The 20,307-nt window shown below is 45.3% G+C and overlaps 1 protein-coding gene across 3 annotated transcripts in view; it reads left to right on the plus strand.

Moving 5' to 3' along the window:
• Positions 1 to 355: 355 nt before the first annotated feature.
• LOC147634002 (uncharacterized) overlaps positions 356 to 20,307 on the plus strand; it is a 57,243-nt gene continuing 37,291 nt past the window's right edge. For 2 of the 3 annotated variants that reach the window (XM_086805093.1, XM_086805095.1), the window contains exons 1-3: positions 356 to 492; positions 600 to 717; positions 3,327 to 3,365. In XM_086805093.1, coding sequence (XP_086661219.1) covers positions 431 to 492; positions 600 to 717; positions 3,327 to 3,365 — 219 coding nt within the window. In that variant the 5' untranslated portion in view covers positions 356 to 430. Of the gene's footprint in view, positions 493 to 571; positions 718 to 3,326; positions 3,366 to 20,307 lie in introns of all 3 variants that reach the window. The other variant, XM_086805094.1, reaches the window with a different exon arrangement.

The following is a 20,307-nucleotide window of genomic DNA, read 5'->3' on the forward strand; positions in this document are numbered from 1 at the left end:
ACAAGAAATAAATGCTAATCAAAGCATATGCAGACCAAATCCAAATATTTTCCAAAACAAAAATTGTTAAACATATACAGAATGTCCCTATTTTGATGATTAATCTATTGCTATACGATTGATTGACTTCTTATTGTGAACAATAACTATACTCACACATGCAATAAATGCTAATCAAAACATATGTAGACCAAATCTAATTAAATTCAAAAACAAAAATTGGAAAAATATTTAGAATTTCCCCACCATTAGATCCCTTGATGATTGACCAAAAGAAGCTTTGACTAGACCAAAAACCCACTGCTCAGATGACCAATTTTTTAAAATAATCACGGAGTAGACCAATTAAAAAAATTAAAGACAGTGTTTATTATATTACTAAAACCGATCAGATTTACTCATAACTAAGGAATGCAAGCTTTGGACTGGGATGCTTTCTTCACAGTTGCCGTTTCCGCTGGAAAGCACTTCCGTTCGGCGATCCAACAGCAGGTTTGAACCCCATCTCTCACTAACCCTGTTTATTTGAAAAAAACAATGTCTTTTTCCTACTCCTATAACTTGTGTTCAGGCAACAATTGATCGAATTTGGATGAAAGATTATTGCTTGTAGCTGGCGATCCCACCCCAATGAAGGTCGGAAGCTCTCCCAGGCCAGCCGCTTCAGGTCTGCCAGTTTCTGGTGCCCTTTTGAGACGATTATGGATGCGTCTGCAGGTATGGCCATCAAATCTAACTACATTGTGCACTTTTTTTCTGCAATTCTCATGTACATACATACCTATGCATTTTTCTTGTGTAATTCTCATGTACAGACATGCCTATGCATTTTTCTTGTGCAGTTGAGAGTAGGGCAGACATGTTTGCCGCTGCTATCTACACACACTATGAATACATACACACTTACGAAATTTAGGGCAGCTAAGCTATGTCATCTACATACATACCATGAAAGGTATCCGGATGCTGTCATATACATACATACTTAGGAAATATAGGGCAGCTATGCTGGCTGCCTTTATCTACATACATACCATAAGCTATGCCTGTATCTGCTATCTACATACATGCTTGTGAGGGTGGGAGGCTGCTGTCATCCAGATTCTACATACTTTTGAAATGTAGGAAATCAAGGTTTGCTGCTCTTACCTGCGAATGAACCCATGGCATATAAGGAAGCTATTTTTGCTGCTGCTATCATCTATATACATTCATACCATGAAGATAGTGTTACATGTACGGGAGGATACTTGACTATGCCCTAATCAGAAGGCTAATTAACGCTAATCACAAGCACAATCTAAAAATGCACAGTAGAAGACGAGAGACTTTTGTTTCAACCTAATCTACCATGTATATTGCTGATGAATATATACAATGACTTTTGTTTCAACCTAATCTACCATGTATATTGCTGATGATCATAAGAAAACTCAGATCTGAACTCAGGTATGGCCTCCTAAACCCTAGCATTAATGCTTACAATGCATGAACGAAAAGCTGTCCCAAGGGTTGTGCGATTGTATATTGCACATTGGGGCCGTGTCAGTGTGGATTCAACACTCACCTCTGATGCTCTGGGATGTGGCACTGGATGTCTAAGACCGACCCTGGACCATCCTTAAATAGATGCATTACTGTTGGTCGACCAGTCTAGGGTTGGTGGGCAGTGCATATCCCCATATTTGGCATTTCCAACTGGCCAGCTATCTAATCGTCCAATGGGCTGCATATGTGGGAGCCTGGTCTGGTTTCTTCTTGCAGTTTCCTGGGCGTGTGGTCAGTTCCAATCCTGCCCCTTAGCTTGCTAACTCTGAGTTCCATGTCCACATGGCACTCACCTTTGTGACGCACATAATGTGTATTTTGCTTTTTCTATCTACATACATAGTCATGAGGGTAGGGCAGCAATGCTTGCCCCTATCATCTACATACACACCGTTGAAATGTAGGGCAGTGAGGGTTGCTGCTCTCATCTTCATTTGAGGGAAGCTATGTCTACTGCTGCTATTTACATACATACCTATGAAATAGGGCAGCCATATCTGCAGCTTTCTTTACATACATGCCATGAGCGCGGAGGATAGGGCAGCAATGTTAAGTATCTACATACATACCCTTGACATGTAGGGCAGTGAGGTTTGCTGCTCTCATCTGCATATGTACCCATGGCATGTAGTAGAGAAGCTGTTGCCACTGTATACATACATACCTATGAAACAGGGCAGCTATGTCTTCTTCTTTCTATGTACTTTTTTTCCCTTGAGTAGATTCATCATTCACCTTGTAGGCACGATATTGGTTGCCAGCCCAGAGCCTAGAGGCGTTTTTACATGGCCGTCTGGAGGTGATTAGAACTTGTGGCCGTGGCCACAACACCAATGCGTGGCCAGCAGGGATTGAACTCAGGACCTGCCCCATCCAAGTTCTAAACTCACACTGCTAGGCTATGTGCCTGTTGGTTTCTTTCTAGGTACTTACCATGAGGGTGATGCTTCTAATATCTATATTCACACCCATGAGGGTAGGGCAGAAATGTCTGCTGTTATCATCTACGCAGCTAGATCTGCTGCTCTCATCTGCAGGGAATGCAGGGAATCTATGTCTGCTGCAGCTATCTACATGCATACCCATCAGGGTATGTCTGCTACCACTATTAACATAAAGGGTATATGGTGCTTTTACATACATACCCGGCAATGATGTCAACTGCTTCTATCTAGCAGCTATGTCTGTTGCTGTTATCTTCATACATTCCCATCAGGGTAGAGCACCTATGTCTTCTTTTGCTGCTGCTATTTATATACATATCTATGAGCATAGTTGCAACCATACTAGTATTATAACTGATCCAAATGCTTGGCAGTGTCATAAAGAAAACTTGAATTATACTCGCCTCTCTTATGTGCCTGGCCTTTTAAATAGTTATGCTTTAATGTCAAAGATTGTGACAGTGCCCGTGAAAGTAGCTATGTTTGCTGCTGCTATTCATGTACATCTGAAAGTAGCTCTGTTTGAGGAGGTGTATGATCATACACGTTTTTCTGAGTGCGTAACAAACCTTTCTAGTATAGTGTGCCTCTTGAGCCTCGAATGAATATTTGCAAAAGATCAAATAATAATTGTTGTAGGCATTGTGAAAATCTTCAGAAAGGTCTCCTTGTTTACATTGTAGTCAAGCCTGCTTGATTGGTATGTAGAAAAGATAAAAAATAACTATCAAGTTAATTGAGTACTGTTTCATCACGTAATTCAAAAGCATGTGATCTGTCACTACTTTGTTGGTGCATTTGGGTATTTATGTTTTGATTTGATGCTTTGTGCAGGGTCCTCTGATCCTTCTTTGGACTCTCTCATGCTTCAAGGTGAGAGTGTCACCTTCACAAGGATTAAGTTGCCACTTTTCTTATTACTAGATCACGTGTGCACGCACGCACGCGCGCGCACACACACACACACACACACACACACACAAGGATTAAGCTTCCACTTTTCCTATTGTAGAGAGAGAGAGAGAGAAAGAAAGAAAGAAAGATATATTAAGCGTTTACCAAAGACCCAATGGGCCTATGAGACCAAAGTGATACAATAATGTCCATGGCATATCTCATCATGGAATGGAAAATAAAACAGAAAACATAAACATAGCTATCTCACTTGGGTGATACAAAACTGTCCATGGAAACTCATCATGGAAATACTAAGAACATAGAGACATGAGAGCAGCATCAGCTCCAAGTGGATGGTATACCACTCTCCAAAATATCAAGCATGGGGATAATGAGTATGGCCGAGAGGTCTCCCTCAGCTATGTCACGTGGAAAGGTAGCTCAATGGCGGTGGAGCATGTCTTGGATCTGGACTCTTTTGGAGTTGATGAGGTGATCATGGCCGACGGGGGGGCCTGGGGCGTCGAGCACGCTGGAGTGCGGAGGCTCGGTCCGAGGTAATTCCTCTTGGGCGAGGTAGGTCCGGAGCAGCTCGTGGAGGGTCCACAAGATCCACTATATCGGTGTCCTCCACCTCTTGGGTCCGGAAGAAACTGGTGATGGTTGGCTGGCGAGGGAGGGGGCAGGGTGGCTGGGGCCGAAGCTCTCTCAAGAAGGTGTCCCTGTGTCTGCGGAGCTCAAGTAGGAAGAGGCCTAGGCAACTCTAGTCCTGGAAGTCAATGATCTAGGAGAGTGGACCAATCCCTCATGAAATAGACAGTGAAACCTCCCGCAGATCTCATAGTATACTGGGCAGTGGCATATGTAATGCTCCTCCGTCTTAGCCTTTGTGTGGCATAATCGGCAGATCCTCTCCTCTTTGGGTCTCCTCTTTGGGCCTCCATATGAGCTTCCCGGCTCTGAAGATGTGCTCAGCTCGACCTGTCTCCACTCTGAGGCGGTGGGATGAAACCCGTATTTGGCCAATTGCAATCCGCATGGCATGGGACATGTGAACACTCAGGTAGCCCGGCTACTGGATGAATCCATCCTCAGTGAGTGTGAGGAAGTGATCTCTGTAGAAGTGCATCTTCGTGGGGAGCTCCGGAGGTGTGATCCATGTGCAATGGGTGTAGAGGCTGAGAGGATCTAACCGGATAACCCGATTGGTATCCTCGTGAGAGAGTTGGAGAAAAGGGGAGTCCAAACTGTATTGAAGGAGGGGTAGGCAGTCCATGCGGAGCCCATATACTGAGAACCAAGTGGAAACTAGTGCATACCATACTCCAGAGTGGCCCTCAAGTGCTAGCTGTCTTGAGGACTCCAGGGCAAGCCTCGGGTACCTATGGGGATCCATGTGACTGATGCGATGGAGGTATGTGACTGTCTGGAAGAGTACATCAACTACCATCGGGTCTGCAACAAACTTTGCTTGGATAATCTGGTGTGGGACTGATGGTCTGCTGCGGATCATACGGGAGAACATCATGACCTAGGGCCTCTCAACTCGTTGCCAATCCTCATTGGATAAATTTGGCTCCAGAAGGCTGCTCCATACATCAAGGCTGCTCCATACATCAAGGCTGGTGTGACAAGGGTGTCAAAAAGCCAACCCTTCGTCTTGGGCTCCTAGAAATGTGCCTAGAAGCATTGCTGCGCAAGTAAGCTCAAGGTTGCATATCCCCGTGTCACTCTGGCATGTGTTGCGGGAAGCATGGTGGGCCACTGAAAGTGACACCAAGGTAGACATAGGATGAGATAATCTCCACAGGATCCCCTCTATATGTGAAGCTCAATCTGGATGTGAAGGGGTGAGAGGTATTGAAGACCATTACCTTGGTTTTACCAAGGTTAACAGAGAGGTCCCGCTTAGTGCAAAAGTCCTGTAAGGCATCCAATTGTCTCTGAAGCCCCTCGGCTGAGTCTGAGAGGAGGATGATGTCATCTGCATAAAGTAGTATGGGGATCAATATGCCTGCCAGTGTGGGGCTAGCCCCGCCTAATCCGTCAATGAAGCTCGAGATCTCATCAATGGAGAGAGAGAGAGAGAGAGAGAGAGAGAGAGAGAGAGAGAGAGAGGTTCTATTAACGTCTACAAAAGACCAAAGCGTCCAAGTGACAGAATCATGGAAAAAAATCCAACTAGAGCTGAGAGAAAAAAACAACAGCCCTATAAGTGTGCTATGTAACCATGCATTTAGGGACCTAATCTAGTTGGGTTAGGGGACCCTAGGATTAGTGGTAAGCATGCTAATATTTGGTTAGGTTCCTGGATTCATAAAGCAGGCTTAATGGCTGATTATAGTAGGCTAGCTATTTATGGCATAGTTATCTAGAGAGTTGCAGGATCGGGCATCCTACATGGATCCTATGTGATGCCATCCGATATGCTAAAATTTATGGTCAAACCATGTCGAAGAAACAATCAAAGAACCCTCCTCTTTGACAGACCAGAGACGAGATCTTAGCGTAAATGAAGTTTGTTAAATATAGTATCTCATGTGACATTGAGTCGTAACAAAGGAGTCGGCCATTTCACTTGTGAGGGTATATATACCCATGCCCACCCATTGTATTATTTAACCTATTCATTGCTAATATCAAAGCTGTTCGTCAACTTTACTCTCTCTCTCTGCGTCAACTTCTCTCCTCTTCTCTCTACGTGTGTATGAGTGTGGCTTCCGCATGCACTAACTCTGACATGGTATCAGAGCGCAGAGCTCATGATTCTTGGCTACACATTGCGCATGAAGGAGAAGACGAAGGGCTGCGTTTTTTTTCTGGCAAGCGGCGGCAAGGGCAGCGTGAGCAACCGGCTGCGTTTCTGCTCCAGTAAGTGCTTGGTGGCGCAAGCCTGCACACCATAAGCAGCTACAGTGAGCAAAGGCACCGGAGGAGAGCAGCCGTGAGAAGGGCTGGCTTTGCATTTTCTGCAAGCCGACAGAGGGTGCACGGGAGCATAAAAGCTGCACAGCAGCAAGAGCAAGGCAAAAGGCGACTGGAGGTTGTTGGTGTGTAGCCAAGAAGGGAGCACGCAAAGGGTGACCAGGCCTGCTTGGCAAAGCAAGAACGTACAAGCAGCTGCATTAGAAGGTGGCCACGTGGAGGCGCACACAGGTGGCTGTGGACAGCAGGAGGTCGACGCGTGGCTCGTGAACTGGCTAAGCATTTATTTTTAAAGAGCATTTTTTAATGTTATTAAAAGCTTGTGTGCAAGCATTAGTTCCCACACGACATATTTCCGCGAGTTCTATCGCCAAGCTTGGAGATGGCCTCCCTTGAGATTAGTTCCCGTGCTCAAAGCCCCGGTGCTCATATCGCAGAGCTGATAATTGCGAGCTTTACATCTCGATTGATTTATAGCCATGTGTTTTTTCTTTTTCGCCATGTTGACATTGCAGAGTGGAGCACAATGGAGTGGAGCACAATGGAGTGTCCAAACAGCATTGATCGACACGGTCCGGACAATATACTGTGGCAAAATCTTTTGGTATTGGCTATGAGAAGGCATGATTATCCGCACCAGTGGACAAAAGGACAAAGTGACTTTGGTATCGGTAATTTGGGTCCCAAATATGACTCGGAGTACCTTGACCACTGTACTTGGGCACTTTCCAGTTCACGGAGGATTGAATACAAGTTATTCAGATGGTCGTCATCAAGGACATGGATGAAGTCTATGCTTTGGACATATGTCAGACCATATGGATCTAGATCTTCTTCTTTGTGGAACAGTAACACTCCATATCTCCTTCGGGCCATTGAAGCAGAGGGGGATTGGGAGGTGTCGTTTCTAGCATACTGATAAAGGGAAATCCCCTCACGTGCTTCAGCCAGAGAGGGGCATGTGAGTGGCAGAGAGGGGCAGTCTGTGCTCCCGTTTTTTGGTGATTTGGACCCGTGTGTCGGAGTTCAAGGCACATGCATCTGGCATGGAACAGCTTGACAAATCTATGGACGTGATGTGTTCGTAGTTCATTGGTAGCAGACTATGGATGGGATGAGTTCCTAGTTCATTGTCAGAGAATTTTGGGCGTCGTGTGTGACAGTTCAAGCATTTAGAGATTTTTGGACGTGATGTGTTCGCAGTTCAACGAATGGGGGATCATGAATGTGGAGTTGTCTGCAATTCATTATTCTATGTGGTAGCTAAAGCTCAAGATGGCATTTTCTTGTGGAGACAGGTTGATTGGTGCATTATCCGAGGTGTACCTAGCAAAGGCCATGCTAGGGTGTCCATGGTTGCATCTGCATCGACTTGGTTTCTTCATCTATGCCCACTATGAGCTACAGAGAGGGTGTTAAATATAGTATCTCATGTGACATTGAGTCGTAACAAAGGAGTCGGCCATTTCACTTGTGAGCGTATATATACCCATGCCCACCCATTGTATTATTTAACCTATTCATTGCTAATATCAAAGCTGTTCGTCAACTTTACTCTCTCTCTCTCTCTCTCTGCGTCAACTTCTCTCTCCTTCTCTCTACGTGTGTATGAGTGTGGCTTCCGCATGCACTAACTCTGACAGTTCAAACATGGGAAGGCTTCATAGACTCTTGCACAGACCCAAAGTCAATCACAGACTATGAGAGACCGCAATTCAGAGAAATCAAAGAAATTGGAACAAACACTTTAGTACATGAAGGAGGGTTGGTGCTTCACTTGTGGTCAGCAAGGGCACATGAGGATGAAGTGACCACAGTCTAAGGGTGAGACAATTTGCAATACCAAAAATTATTAAAGGTTCATTATTGCAATGTATGATATATAAGTGGTGTTTATCCATGTGGACCCAACATTTGGTATGCCAATAATGCTCATCGGAAGGAGGTACAAGAAGCTAATGCTTGTGTGATTACTTTCTCATGAGGTTGATGGCAACTTGTAAAGCTTGTATGAGAAGTCGGTAGCTCATCTTCAACGGCTATGAGGGTTCAGCTCCATTGAAGGATTTCAATGTTTTCTATGTAATATTATGTATTGGGAATGAGTGGAGTGTTACATTGTAAATACCATATGTATGGATGATAAATACATTAGTATGGGAAATAGTGCTTGTCATGTGCATGCACATGGACATGCCTAATCTAAGGCTAACGATAAACAACTAGATTAGGGCGTCTGGAGCCTGTCGGCCAGATCTGGATTGCGTATGGAGTAGGTCGGCAGCATATATGAATATATGGGATTTTCTGCTGGCCAACTGTTGAGTTTATTGGGCATGCTTGGGCCTATAAAAGGCTAGGCCATGGGCCATTGTTAGCTATCACACTCCCTATGGAGTGGGGTCTAGACTAGGGTTTTGTTTACCTTTTGGGAAGGCCTAATGCCACAGACTTTGTACCTTTGTTGTACTTTATGAATATACTGAAAATACAGGCATCTCTCTCTCTCTCTCTCTTCTCTATCTATGCTGGTTGTTCTTGCATCAAGAGTTCCTATGTAGTGCTTAGAGCTGGAAGAAGACTACCCAAAGCTCGACATTGGTATCAGAGCTTCAGGCTGATTCTGAGATATTGTTGCTGCCCATGTCCCACCCATGCTTATTGCATCGCACATGGATGAAACCATCACCTCCCGTGTCTTGATCTTTTGGTGGTGTGATGACCAGGCAACATTGTATTAGCATCAGACTTAGCTATGCTAAGTGCGGTTGGTGTCTCAGAAGAAGTGCACAGGTCCAAGGAGAGAAACGCAGCATGTGTCAAGGCCCCCAAAGCTGGTTGGTGTCAGGCAAACCCTGGTAGCCATTTGGGGCTTTTCAGAAGCTTTTATGGAGCACTTGCAGGGATGAAGTGTTGGATAAAATTGATGAGTACATGGAGATGAGGGATAATATATGAAGCATAACCTTAGAGGAAATGTGTGTGAAGGTCAAAGTTGTAATCACCAACTAGTAAACTATCAAAAGGATTCATCCAAGTAGGTGGAAGCAACTCGTGAGTCGTGAGGAATCTGGTAGGTGAGAGATCATAAGCAAAAGAATATAGCCGGTTAACAGCTCACGTTGCGGGCTAGAATCAAGGAGAAGGTGGTGATGATTTTGGAGGTGGATTTTCGACCTCATCATTGATGTAATCAACCTTGTATTTGTGCCTATATAAGAGGCAAGATCTAATGGAAGTACAACTTGGATTTTTTATATCATTATGCTGGTTATTTGCTGAGTACTGTGCTTATTGCTAATCACTCAATGCTGTGCATGCTTAGGCTTAATTCACTATGCTGATCCTTTTCTTCGATCCACCATGAAATTCAACATGAAGTTCATCCAAGGGGTGGAGCCAAGGGTGCCAAGATCAATTTTCATGAAGAAGGATTCATGTTTGTGTTTAGGGACAGGGCAAGAAGGCAAGGGGACAAAGTGGAACACATGCACAAATCTCTACATCAGATTTGGAGTGGATTCAGAGACCTAAGGCAAGGTTTTCAAAGAACGTGATGGGAGCATTGAGGGAGCAAAGGTTCTCAAGTGGGAGGTGAAAGAGATTGACAGTATGGTGATCACGAAGCTAGAGCGAGGCATCAAACGTGGAGAGTAGATTGACCTTACCTTCATTCAGAAGGGCAACGATGAGGATCTCGCATATGATTTCTCGCGAGGATGAGGAACGCTTTAGACAGGTCACATGAGCCCAAGCTCGAGCTTTTCTTACTGCTCCTGAGCCAAAGGATGTTTATCTTGACTTACCTTCTCCTCCAGATGTGGGTACTTCCAGTGCACAGTCGAGACGTGGAGGAGGCACCAGCCATCGTGGCAGAGGTCGTGGCAGAGGTCGCTCTCTTGCTATGCGAGAGATGATGCCATCGGACGAGGAGTAGCTAGGGAGTTCTGCTTCTACTAGTAGTACTAGTGCCTCGGACACTCGTGGATCGGGAGAGGGAGATGATAGCACCATGAGCACTAGCTCCTAGTTTTTGAGCTTTGACATGTTGTACATATGATGTCACATGATGATGATACATTATACTCATCTTTTTTTTTTTTTGTTTTTTGCTACTATAGGAACGGGAGGCATAGGCACAGGCACAGGAGCTTGTGCCCATGGTCTGGCTTCATCGGAGAAGTCTTCCGAGAAGAAGCCTGATTCAGACCGAGAGAAATTGAAGGCTGAGAGGACCTGTAATGATTGTGGCGAGAAAGGGCACTATTGGAGGAAGTGTCCCAAGCGGACTGGGAAGAGCATTGATTCTTTACACCTGATGTCTCCCATTTTCGTGTGTTTGGGAGCGATGCATATGTTCACATTTCGAAGAAGCAGTGGGGGAAGCTCGACTCAAAGTCCCCAAACCTTGTCTTTGTGGGATATAACTCTCTTTCCAAGGGATACAAGTTGTATGATCCAAAGAGGAATGAGGTTGTCGTCAGCAGGGATGTGGTTTTTGATGAATATGTTCCGGTTTCGACTGTTGATGAGCCGCCACTTCTTGGTGACCCAGATGATTCTGATGATGATTCCCAGATGATTGTTCTAGCTGGACAGCCTCAGTTAGTTGAGGAGGTTGAGCCCGTAGTTGGAGATGAGCCCCCGCAGCAACAAGAGGCTTCGCGTCTGTTCGAGTACTTAGGTGGTTGGTAGACACCCTTCGGGAGTCTGGTGTCACGGAGCTTCCCTCTAAATGGACCACAGAGGACGGACCTCGAAGATTGCATCATAGAGTTCATGATAAAAGTCATTCAGCGGAGCTTTTACAGGTAAACTATGCTTTGATGTCTCGTATCATGCGGGACAAAGAGCCCACTTCCATCAAGGAAGCCCTTGCACAGGATACTCGGAGGAAAGCCATGCAGGTGGAACTGGATGCCATTGAGAAGAATAACACTTGGGAGTTGGTTCCGAGGCCGTCGAAACGGTATGTCATTGGTGTCAAGTGGGTCTTTAAGACCAAGTATATGTCAGATGGGTCGGTGGACAAACACAAAGCCAGACTTGTGGCTAAGGGTTATGCTCAGCGGCTTGGCATCGACTATGATGATACCTTTGAACCGACAGCGAGGATGACCATGATTCGGACTGTTCTTGCTCTTGCTGCTTCTCAATGGTGGCCCGTATTTCAAATGGATGTTAAATCGGTGTTCCTTAATGGTGACCTGCAAGAGGAGGTGTATGTTGAGCAGCCTCCAGGCTTTGAGGTTCCAGGATCAAAGGGAATGGTTTACAGGTTGCGGAAGGCCTTGTATGGTCTTAAGCAGGCTCCCAGAGCTTGGAATCAGAAGATTGATTCCTTCTTTCTATGGATTGGATTCTAGAGATCGGTTGCAGATCCCAACCTATATCTCTTTCGGGAATGCGGCATGGTCACGTTGATCATCCTTTATGTGGATGACCTCATTCTCACCGACAGTCATATGGAGCACATTGCAGTGATGAAGGCTGCCGTGTCAAAGGAGTTTGAGACGACTGATTTAGGCTTACTCCACTTCTTCTTGGGATTGGAGATCTGGCAGACCCAAAGGGGGTTCTTTGTCTCTCAGCAGCGGTATGTCCATGAGTTGCTTGAGGCCTTGGGGATGGATCATGGAGAACTGCAAGCCTATCACGTCACCGATGGACCCAAACACGAAGCTTACAATGAATGATCCATGTGAGCCAGCTGATGCCTCTGTACCGGAAGCTAGTTGGTTCATTGATCTGGTTGCTGAACACCAGATTGGACTTGAGCTTTCTTGTGGGGCTGTTGAGCTCATTTATGTAGACTCCGTTGAAGTCTCATTGGGATGCATGATTGCGGATCTTGCGGTATTTGCAGGGTACGAAGTATCTTGGACTCTTCTACACCACTGGAGGTGAAACGAAGCAACGAGTTCGACTCCAAGGTTAGAGTGATTGAGATTGGAGAGGAGATCGAGACATGAGGAGATCCACATCAGGCTACAGTTTTTCCCTTGGCTCAGGAGCTGTTTCATGGAGTAGCAAGAGGCAGCCAACTATTGCCTTGTCGTCAATAGAGGCAGAGTACTGGGCTGCTTGTGGTGCTGCTTGCAAGGTTGTGTGGCTGCGGAGGTTGCTTGGCGAGATTGGGTATCCACGAAGGAGCCCACGGTCATCCAGTGCGATAACCAGAGCTATATCGCTATTGCTCGGAACTCGGTCTTCCATGCCTGGACCAAGCACATAGAGATACAATATCACTTTGTTCGTGAGAAGATCTTGGCTGGTGACATCTTGCTTCTTTATTGTTCGATGGAGGGCAATGCAGCGGACCTCTTCACGAAGTCTCTACCTCAGGCTATGCTCCGGTGGCACTCCAGCTCACTGGGGTTGGCTCCACATCCAGGAGTTTAGAGGGGGTGTTAGCAGTCATCTCCTGTTTGTACGCTATGTCAGGGCCTCTGTTGTGGGTGTGCCCGCCCAGTTTTGGTGTGTCCCCATTTTTCCTCACTTCCATGTATTTTTCCCATTTTTTCTGGTGTGGGAGGGCTGTCGCCTGCCTCCATTTGCTGGCCGATTGATGGTTTGAGACCCGACCTGCTGTTCTACCCTGGCTGACTGCAGATGTGCTGGCCGACTGCCCTTCTGCTGGCCGACTGGGCTTGATCTGGTCGTGGGCTGCTGTCGGCTGTTTTTGTGCTGGCCGACCAGCAGCCTGGGGCCATATAAAATGGCCCCTTGCCCCCCCACACTCTTCATTCTGTATTCTGGGATTTATTGGTGTATAAAGCAGAGTTACACTAGCTTCTCTCTGTCTTGCATCTGTGTATTGCTCTCTACAGCAATTGTCTTCATTTCCGCTGTGCATTCTGAAATGTTTTAAGTTTCAACTTTCAACTTTCAACTTTCAAAGTTTCATCTTTCAACTTTCAAAGTTTCAAGTTTCAACTTTCCAGTGGTTTTTCATATATATATATATATATATATATATATATATATATATATATATATATATATATATATATATATATATATATATAATATAATATAATATAATAAAGTATTTTCGATACCTGCGGGTTTTTTTGTGACAGACGAAACCTACGGAAAAAAACCTTCAAAACCTTGAAACTTTCAAAACCTCGAAACGTTTCTTGTGACTATGATGTAGAATGAAAGACACCGGAAGGTCCACAAGCTATGGAGGTTCATACAAGATCATCATGACGTTGATGTGAGTAGGAGATGATGCTTGAGGGGAAGAGGAGATGAGCCTCAAGCCATAGAGATTGTTGCACAAGGGTTAGAGAGAGAGAGAGAGAGAGAGAGAGAGAGAGAGAGAGATAAGACGTAGAGCTCAAGTACAAGAGAGTTGCACCAAACAAAAATGATTTTATGTGATTAATACTCCCACCATGTACAATGCTTTTATTGGCACGAAGGCCTTATCTTTTGACCTAACCCTTAATAAGCGGCGTTCACACCTAAGAGGGTGTTCACACAGGACAAGACCTAAACACAGCCCCACACCACTGAGACTCAGATAATCCCAACACTCCCCCTCGGAGCAAAGGTGGTGAGATCTGAACGCAAAAGAAGCAACCAACCTCCAACTCCATCACATCTTTACAGAGAGGCGACCTAGCCATGCGCACCTCTCGTGCCATAACTATTCCCTCAATCAGCTTATGACCGAAGCTGAGATTATTGCTAAGTCACCCCTCCCGACTCCTAATTGGGATAATAATACATCTTTGCCTTTTATAGCATCAAAGCATTACAACAACTCCAAAAAGTCATCAAAAATTTCAGATTTTGGGGGACAATCCAGGTAGAGAACCCTTGCCTCAACATAAAATAGAAAATAGATTAAACACTGGGAAAGAATCCCCTTCGATGCTGGTGAAGATCCTTTTGCAGCGTCGTTTCTAAGATTTTGACACTTGAGTATCAAGTGTGGGATGTGCATGTGCAAGGTGCAGATGCTTTGTGATGGTGCCTGCAATTTTGATGATTGAAGTCCTATTTGGCACGATGGTGGCTAGGGCAGAGGACCCGAGGGAAGGAAAGAAGTCCTCCATGTTACTTTATCTCAAAAAGATAAAGATATGATCAATGTATACCTTGTTTGAGCATGTGCTTGTTGTTGCACAAAAGCACGACGAAGCACCAGAAAACACGAGAAGCTTCAAGGTTTGGATGCCCAAGATTTGATCTTGATGACGTGGATCTTTGAAGCTTTGAGGATTGCTTTATTAAGTAGAAACCTTAGGGTAGTAAGCTTTGAAACCTTAGATATGACCTTGTAGTAGAGAAAAACGCAAAGGTGAAGCTACTTTTTAAAACATAGTAGATACTGCAGACAGTGGCCATGGGGAAGGCGGCGTAGTAGTCGGGAGAAGGTGGCACAGACCGTGGTGCGTTGGTAGGCCGGGGTGGACGCTGGTGGAGGTGGAAACACAGGTACTCGCACCGCCCAAGTGGCTGGGCTAAGGGGGAGGAGTAGCCGGCGACGGCGAACTCCCTATAGTCGTTCCGCTTGTGGCGATGGTGCAGTTGGGCGACTAGCAGAGACGGTGGTTCTGAGTAGCGGCAATTAAGCGTTTGGTGGCGTGATTGGGACTTGTGTGGCATTTCCAAGCGGTAGGTTGGTGGCTATCGTAGAGCCAGCCTCCTACGGTGCGTTTTTAGAGCAACATGCATGCAAGAATAGAGAGAGAGAGAGAGAGAGAGAGAGAGAGAGAGAGAGAGAGAGAGAGAGAGAGAGAGAGAGAGAGAGAGAGAGAGAGAGAGAGAGAGAGAGAAGCTTGAAGTGCTTAAGCCCATGGCTCTAATACCATGAAAGAAACCGGAAGGTCCATAGGCTATGGAGGTTCATACAAGATCATCATGATGTTGATGTGAGTAGGAGATGAGGCTTGAGGGGAAGAGGAGATGGACCTCAAGCCATAGAGATGGTTGCACAAAGGGTTAGAGGGAGAGAGAGATAAGGAACAGAGCTCAAGTACAAAAGAGTTGCACCAAACAAGAATGATTGTATTATGTGATTAATACTCCCACCATGTACAATGCTTTTATAGGCACCAAGGAGTTATCTTTTGACCTAACCCTTAATAAGGGGCGCTCACACCTAAGAGGGTGTTCACACTTGACAAGACCTAAACACGGTCCACGCCACTGAGACTTGAAAGAAAGTGAAGCAAATAGAAAACACGGATGTAGGCCCAGGTACAAGACCTGTAAATGCTAGAAATTGATGTTTATTGCCGAAAACTGAGCACGAGGGAAGCCCGTAGGTGTTGTACAATGGTAAGAAGCATAAGCAGCTGCTAATGGCCTCCAGTGGATGCAAAAGAATGAGATGAAATGGGGGAAAGGGCAACAACCCTTACATACTCCCCAGGAGAGCTGGTCGGCCTGTTGTAGTAGGCCGATAGCTCCACAATAGCATAAAAATGCTATAAAAACATAAAAAAATAGGGAAAAATACCTAAATAAATATGCACATGCAGGGCCTCATAAATGGCCAGTACAAGCATGAAAATGATGCAATAGACCCTCTGGATATGATATATAATCCAACACCTCCACTCAGCCTCGGTGGAAGAAGCAGAAATAGTCCTTTGCTTTTGAGACTTCCAAGAAACCAATCTAGAACCAAGCATGAAGCAAAATCCAGATGTAGACCTCCGAGCATCAATACAGCTTGCCCAATCAGAATCTCTGAAGCCAACCAAATCAGCACCACTGGAGTAGGTGATGCCATAATCTGAAGTACCTCGAAGATAACGAAGAACTCTCAAAGCTGCCTGCCAATGAGACCTTCGAGCGGCTGATGAGAACTTACTGAGGACACTCATAGCATAGGAGATGTCTGGACAGGTGTTGGCAAGGTAAAGCAATGAGCCAACAATGTGTCGGTACTCTGGGGAATCCAAGGGTGTATCATCCTCCTTGGATAACTTGGCATTGGGATCCATGGGACAAGAGAGTGGTGTACAATCTGACAACCCATAAAGTGAGAGTAGCTTCTTCACATACTTCTGCTGAGAAATGAAGATACAGTCATCTTTCTGCCAAACCTCCAGCCCAAGAAAATAATGTAGAAGGCCAAGATTAGTCATCTCAAATGTCTAAAAGCTTGGACTGCACCTGTGTGAGCAACCCAGTATCTGAGCCAGAAAGAATGAGGTCATCAACATACAAAACAATGACACAAATATCTCCATCAGATAGAAGCACATAGAGATTGTTGTTAGCATATGCCCTCTCAAAGCCAAGAGATAACAAGAAGGCATCAATCTTCAGCTACTAGGCACGGGGTGCCTGTTGAGACCATAAAGAGCCTTCTGCAGAAGATACACATGGGTGTCCTGTCCCTAAATCACAAAACTGGGAGGCTGCTCAACATAAACTTCCTCCTCTAAATCTCCATTCAGAAAAGCAGATTCAACATTCATCTGGAACACGGGCCATCTAAAGTGTGCACCCAGAGCCAAAACAATCCTGATGGTGGTATACCTGGTAGGAGCAAATGTCTCATCAAAGTCTTCACCTACCTTCTGAGCATGTCCTTGAGCAACAAGGCGGGCTTTGTACTTGTCCAAAGTACCATCTGCAAGAAACTTAACTTTGAAAATCCATTTCACACCAATAATACGACGATGTAAAGGCCGTGGCACCAAAGACCAAGTGTTATTCCTCTCAATAGAGGTCATCTCTGCTTCGATGGCTTGTCGTCACTATGGTTGTGAAAGAGTCTCCTGTGGACTCTCAGGCTCATCGATCTCCATTAGAGAACTCATGAGAGCATTATTCACTGTGTGATGAGATGTGGAAGCCCGAGATGAACGGCGAGGTCCAGGGGTGGTGGTAGAGATCTGGTTATGGAGCTGTGCATCAGTGAGACCAGAATCTCTAAAGAGTTGTTGAACCCACCGAGGTAGGCCAACCTTCCTCTCAAAGCATGAAGAAGAAGATCTAACTGTAGTAGAGGACTCATCCGATGTTGTGGGAAGTGGTGATAAAGTAAGCACTGGTGAGGGTAATCTTGGGGTCAAAGCAGGACTCGTAGAGGGACTGGGAGCTGCAGAAGCTGACAAGGAACAGGTGGCTGTAAAGTAGCAGCTGGCACTGGGGAGGAGGAGGAGGAGGAGCTAGACATGGAAGAGGTATAAGATCACTAGCATCTGTCGGGAATGGATCATCCAGAAAGCATAGGTCTTGCAAGATCTTCATGTATAAGGTCCAGTCTTTGAGTTGCTCAATGAGTGGCCTCCTCTGGAAAAGCATCTCGATGCCATCATGCAGGATGAGTAGATGTGTGAGAGAGACTTGAGCTGAGGTAGTCCGCTAACAACGTGCTTAGAATGGAACTTTTGTAAGGCAGCAATGGGTACATGACCGAAGCAAGAATGCCACAGAGCAATATCTGCCTCGTAAACCAAAGCCATCAAGGGGGAGAAAAGTTGATGAATATGGGAATCAATGTGAGGGATCTAGGAAGAAAAAATTGGTGATCTTGTAGAGACTCCCATCATGAACTCCATTGGCAAGAACTGAGAGAGTCTTCCTGTCAATTACTTCAATGACCTCATCATCAAAGTACACACCAAGTCCCTTCCGAGAAGCTTTGTATACTGAAAACAGATTTTTGGAAGTCTGTGGAACATGTAGAACATCATCTAAGGTGGCAGAGGAACCCTAAGAAACATTACCAATACCAGTGTGACAGGAAGTGAAGAGTTGTCTCTGATGCGAACTGAAGAAGGGAGATTCTGGTAGTCCTCCAAGATATGGGCCTGATTGGTCATATGGGCAGACAGACCACTATCAACAACCCATTCCACCGCTTCAGGTGTGTCACTAACCTCTTCAGGAGAAGTCATATCTGTGATCACAAGGAGTGAATCTTGTGAAGAAGTGGATGAATCTGTGACTGCCATGTATGCAACTTTGGCGGATCCCTCCTTTGAAACTTTGCCTTTATTTTTGGTGTTGTCCTTGTCAGATGCTTTAGAAGCATCCTGGGCTTTATACTTGGCTTTGGCTGCTCGAGAATCATCACGACGAGTGAAGCAACGAGCCTCAGTTTGACCTGACCTGCCATGCCACAATAATCACATTCATTGCTTTTGTCCTTGGATTCCTTAGAATCCTATTTACCCTTCCCTTTGCCTTTGTTTTTGTTGTTGTTGTTGTGGTCAGAGTCCCCTTTTCCGCCTTTGCCTTTGTCCTTGTCAGAGGCAACAAAAGCAGACTCTGACTTTCCTTTTCGGCGAAGCATGCACTTATCGTGGAGATAACTCACGACTTCCTCAAAGGGTGGAGAGGATCACGGAAATAAATATTATCTCTGAAAGAATCAAAGGAAGCAGGCAATTTACCAAGTAGTTTATGGATGGGAATGTTGATAGCTGCAGCTTGATATGGGTGAACTCTCCAATCTTCTCAATCAAGTTATTTGACTCATTGAATGTAAGCTTCTCCAGATCTGACTCCAATTTGGCAATCTTCACTCTCGAAACTCTCCCATACCTCTTCTGGATCTCTGTCCACATCTGATGAGCATTACTTCGGGTAGAGACAAACTGTGCCTGTATAAATGGAGTCATGCAATGGATGATGATAAGACGAGCCCGAGCATCCAATATGCTTCTCAAAGCAGGGTCCACCAAGTGAGGTGTGGAGATAACCATCCACACATCGGCTCCTGGAGTCACTGACTTGGGGAGGATTGTAGGATGGTATGTGGGCAGGGGTGGGAGCAAGACCTGGATGAGAAAAGAAAGAAAGATATATTAAGCGTCTACTAAAGACCCAATGGGCCTATGAGACCAAAGTGATACAATAATGTCCATGGCATATCTCATCATGGAATGTAAAATAAAACAGAAAGAAAACATAAACATAGCTATCTCACTCGGGTGATACAAAACTGTCCATGGAAACTCATCATGGAATACTAAGAACATAGAAACATGAGAGTAGCATCAGCTCCGAGTAGATGGTATACCACTCTCCAAAATATTAAGCATGGGGCTAATGAGTATGGCCGAGAGGTCTCCCTGAGCTATGTCGTGTGGAAAGGTAGCTTGATGGCGGTGGAGCATGTCCTGGATCTAGAGCTGATGAGGTGATCGTGGCCGACGGGGGGCCCGGTGGCGTCGGGCACGCTAGAGTGCAGAGTCTCGGTCCAAGGTAACTCAAAGAGGAAAGATTGGGAATAGGAACCACATGTGGAGTGGGAGTAGGGGATCCAGGCTGTGATGGTGTCGGAGAATCAAGAGGAGGAGCAGCAGTAGAGAAACCTCGCGAAGCCATGTCCTTTGACAAGAAACCTTCTCTTAAGAAAAGGGCTGAAAAAAAATCAGCAAATCCTCCTCTCAGGCTGTGCATAGCAAGAAGAAAGGGAGGGAGGGTGGGAAACTAAAAGGAGAGGAAGAAGGAAGATCTCTCCAAGCTGTAGATCCCTGTCTTCAGCACTTAGAAGAGGGTTTTAGCAATCCAATCAGCATAAAAATCAGCAATCTTTGCTGAAAATTCAGGAATACAACAGTTCCAAACGTCAGATGAAGAAAACGCAGCAAACTGTCGAAGCCTTTGCTCCAAAATAGAAAACGCAGCTCTCTTCTGCTCACAGGTCAGCGTTTTTGCTTTGATACCATGAAAGAAAGTGAAGCATATAGGAAACACAGATGTAGACCCAGGTACAAGACCTGTAAATGCTGGAAACTGATGTTTATTGCTGAAAACTGAGCACGAGGGAAGCCCATAGGTGCTGTACAATGGTAAGAAGCTGAAGCAGCTGCTAATGACCTCAAGTGGATGCAAAAGAATGAGATGAAATGGGGGAAAGGGGGACATCCCTTATATTAGAGCTGGTCGGCCAGCTGTAAACATAAAAAATAAGGGGAAAATACCTAAATAAATATGCACATGCAGGGCCTCATAAATGGCCAGTACAAGCATGAAAATGATGCAATAGACCCTCTGGAGATGATAT

This window comes from Cibotium barometz, chromosome 11, assembly GCF_041138505.1.
Source record: "Cibotium barometz isolate CiBa-2024 chromosome 11, ASM4113850v1, whole genome shotgun sequence".
NCBI lineage: Eukaryota > Viridiplantae > Streptophyta > Polypodiopsida > Cyatheales > Cibotiaceae > Cibotium > Cibotium barometz.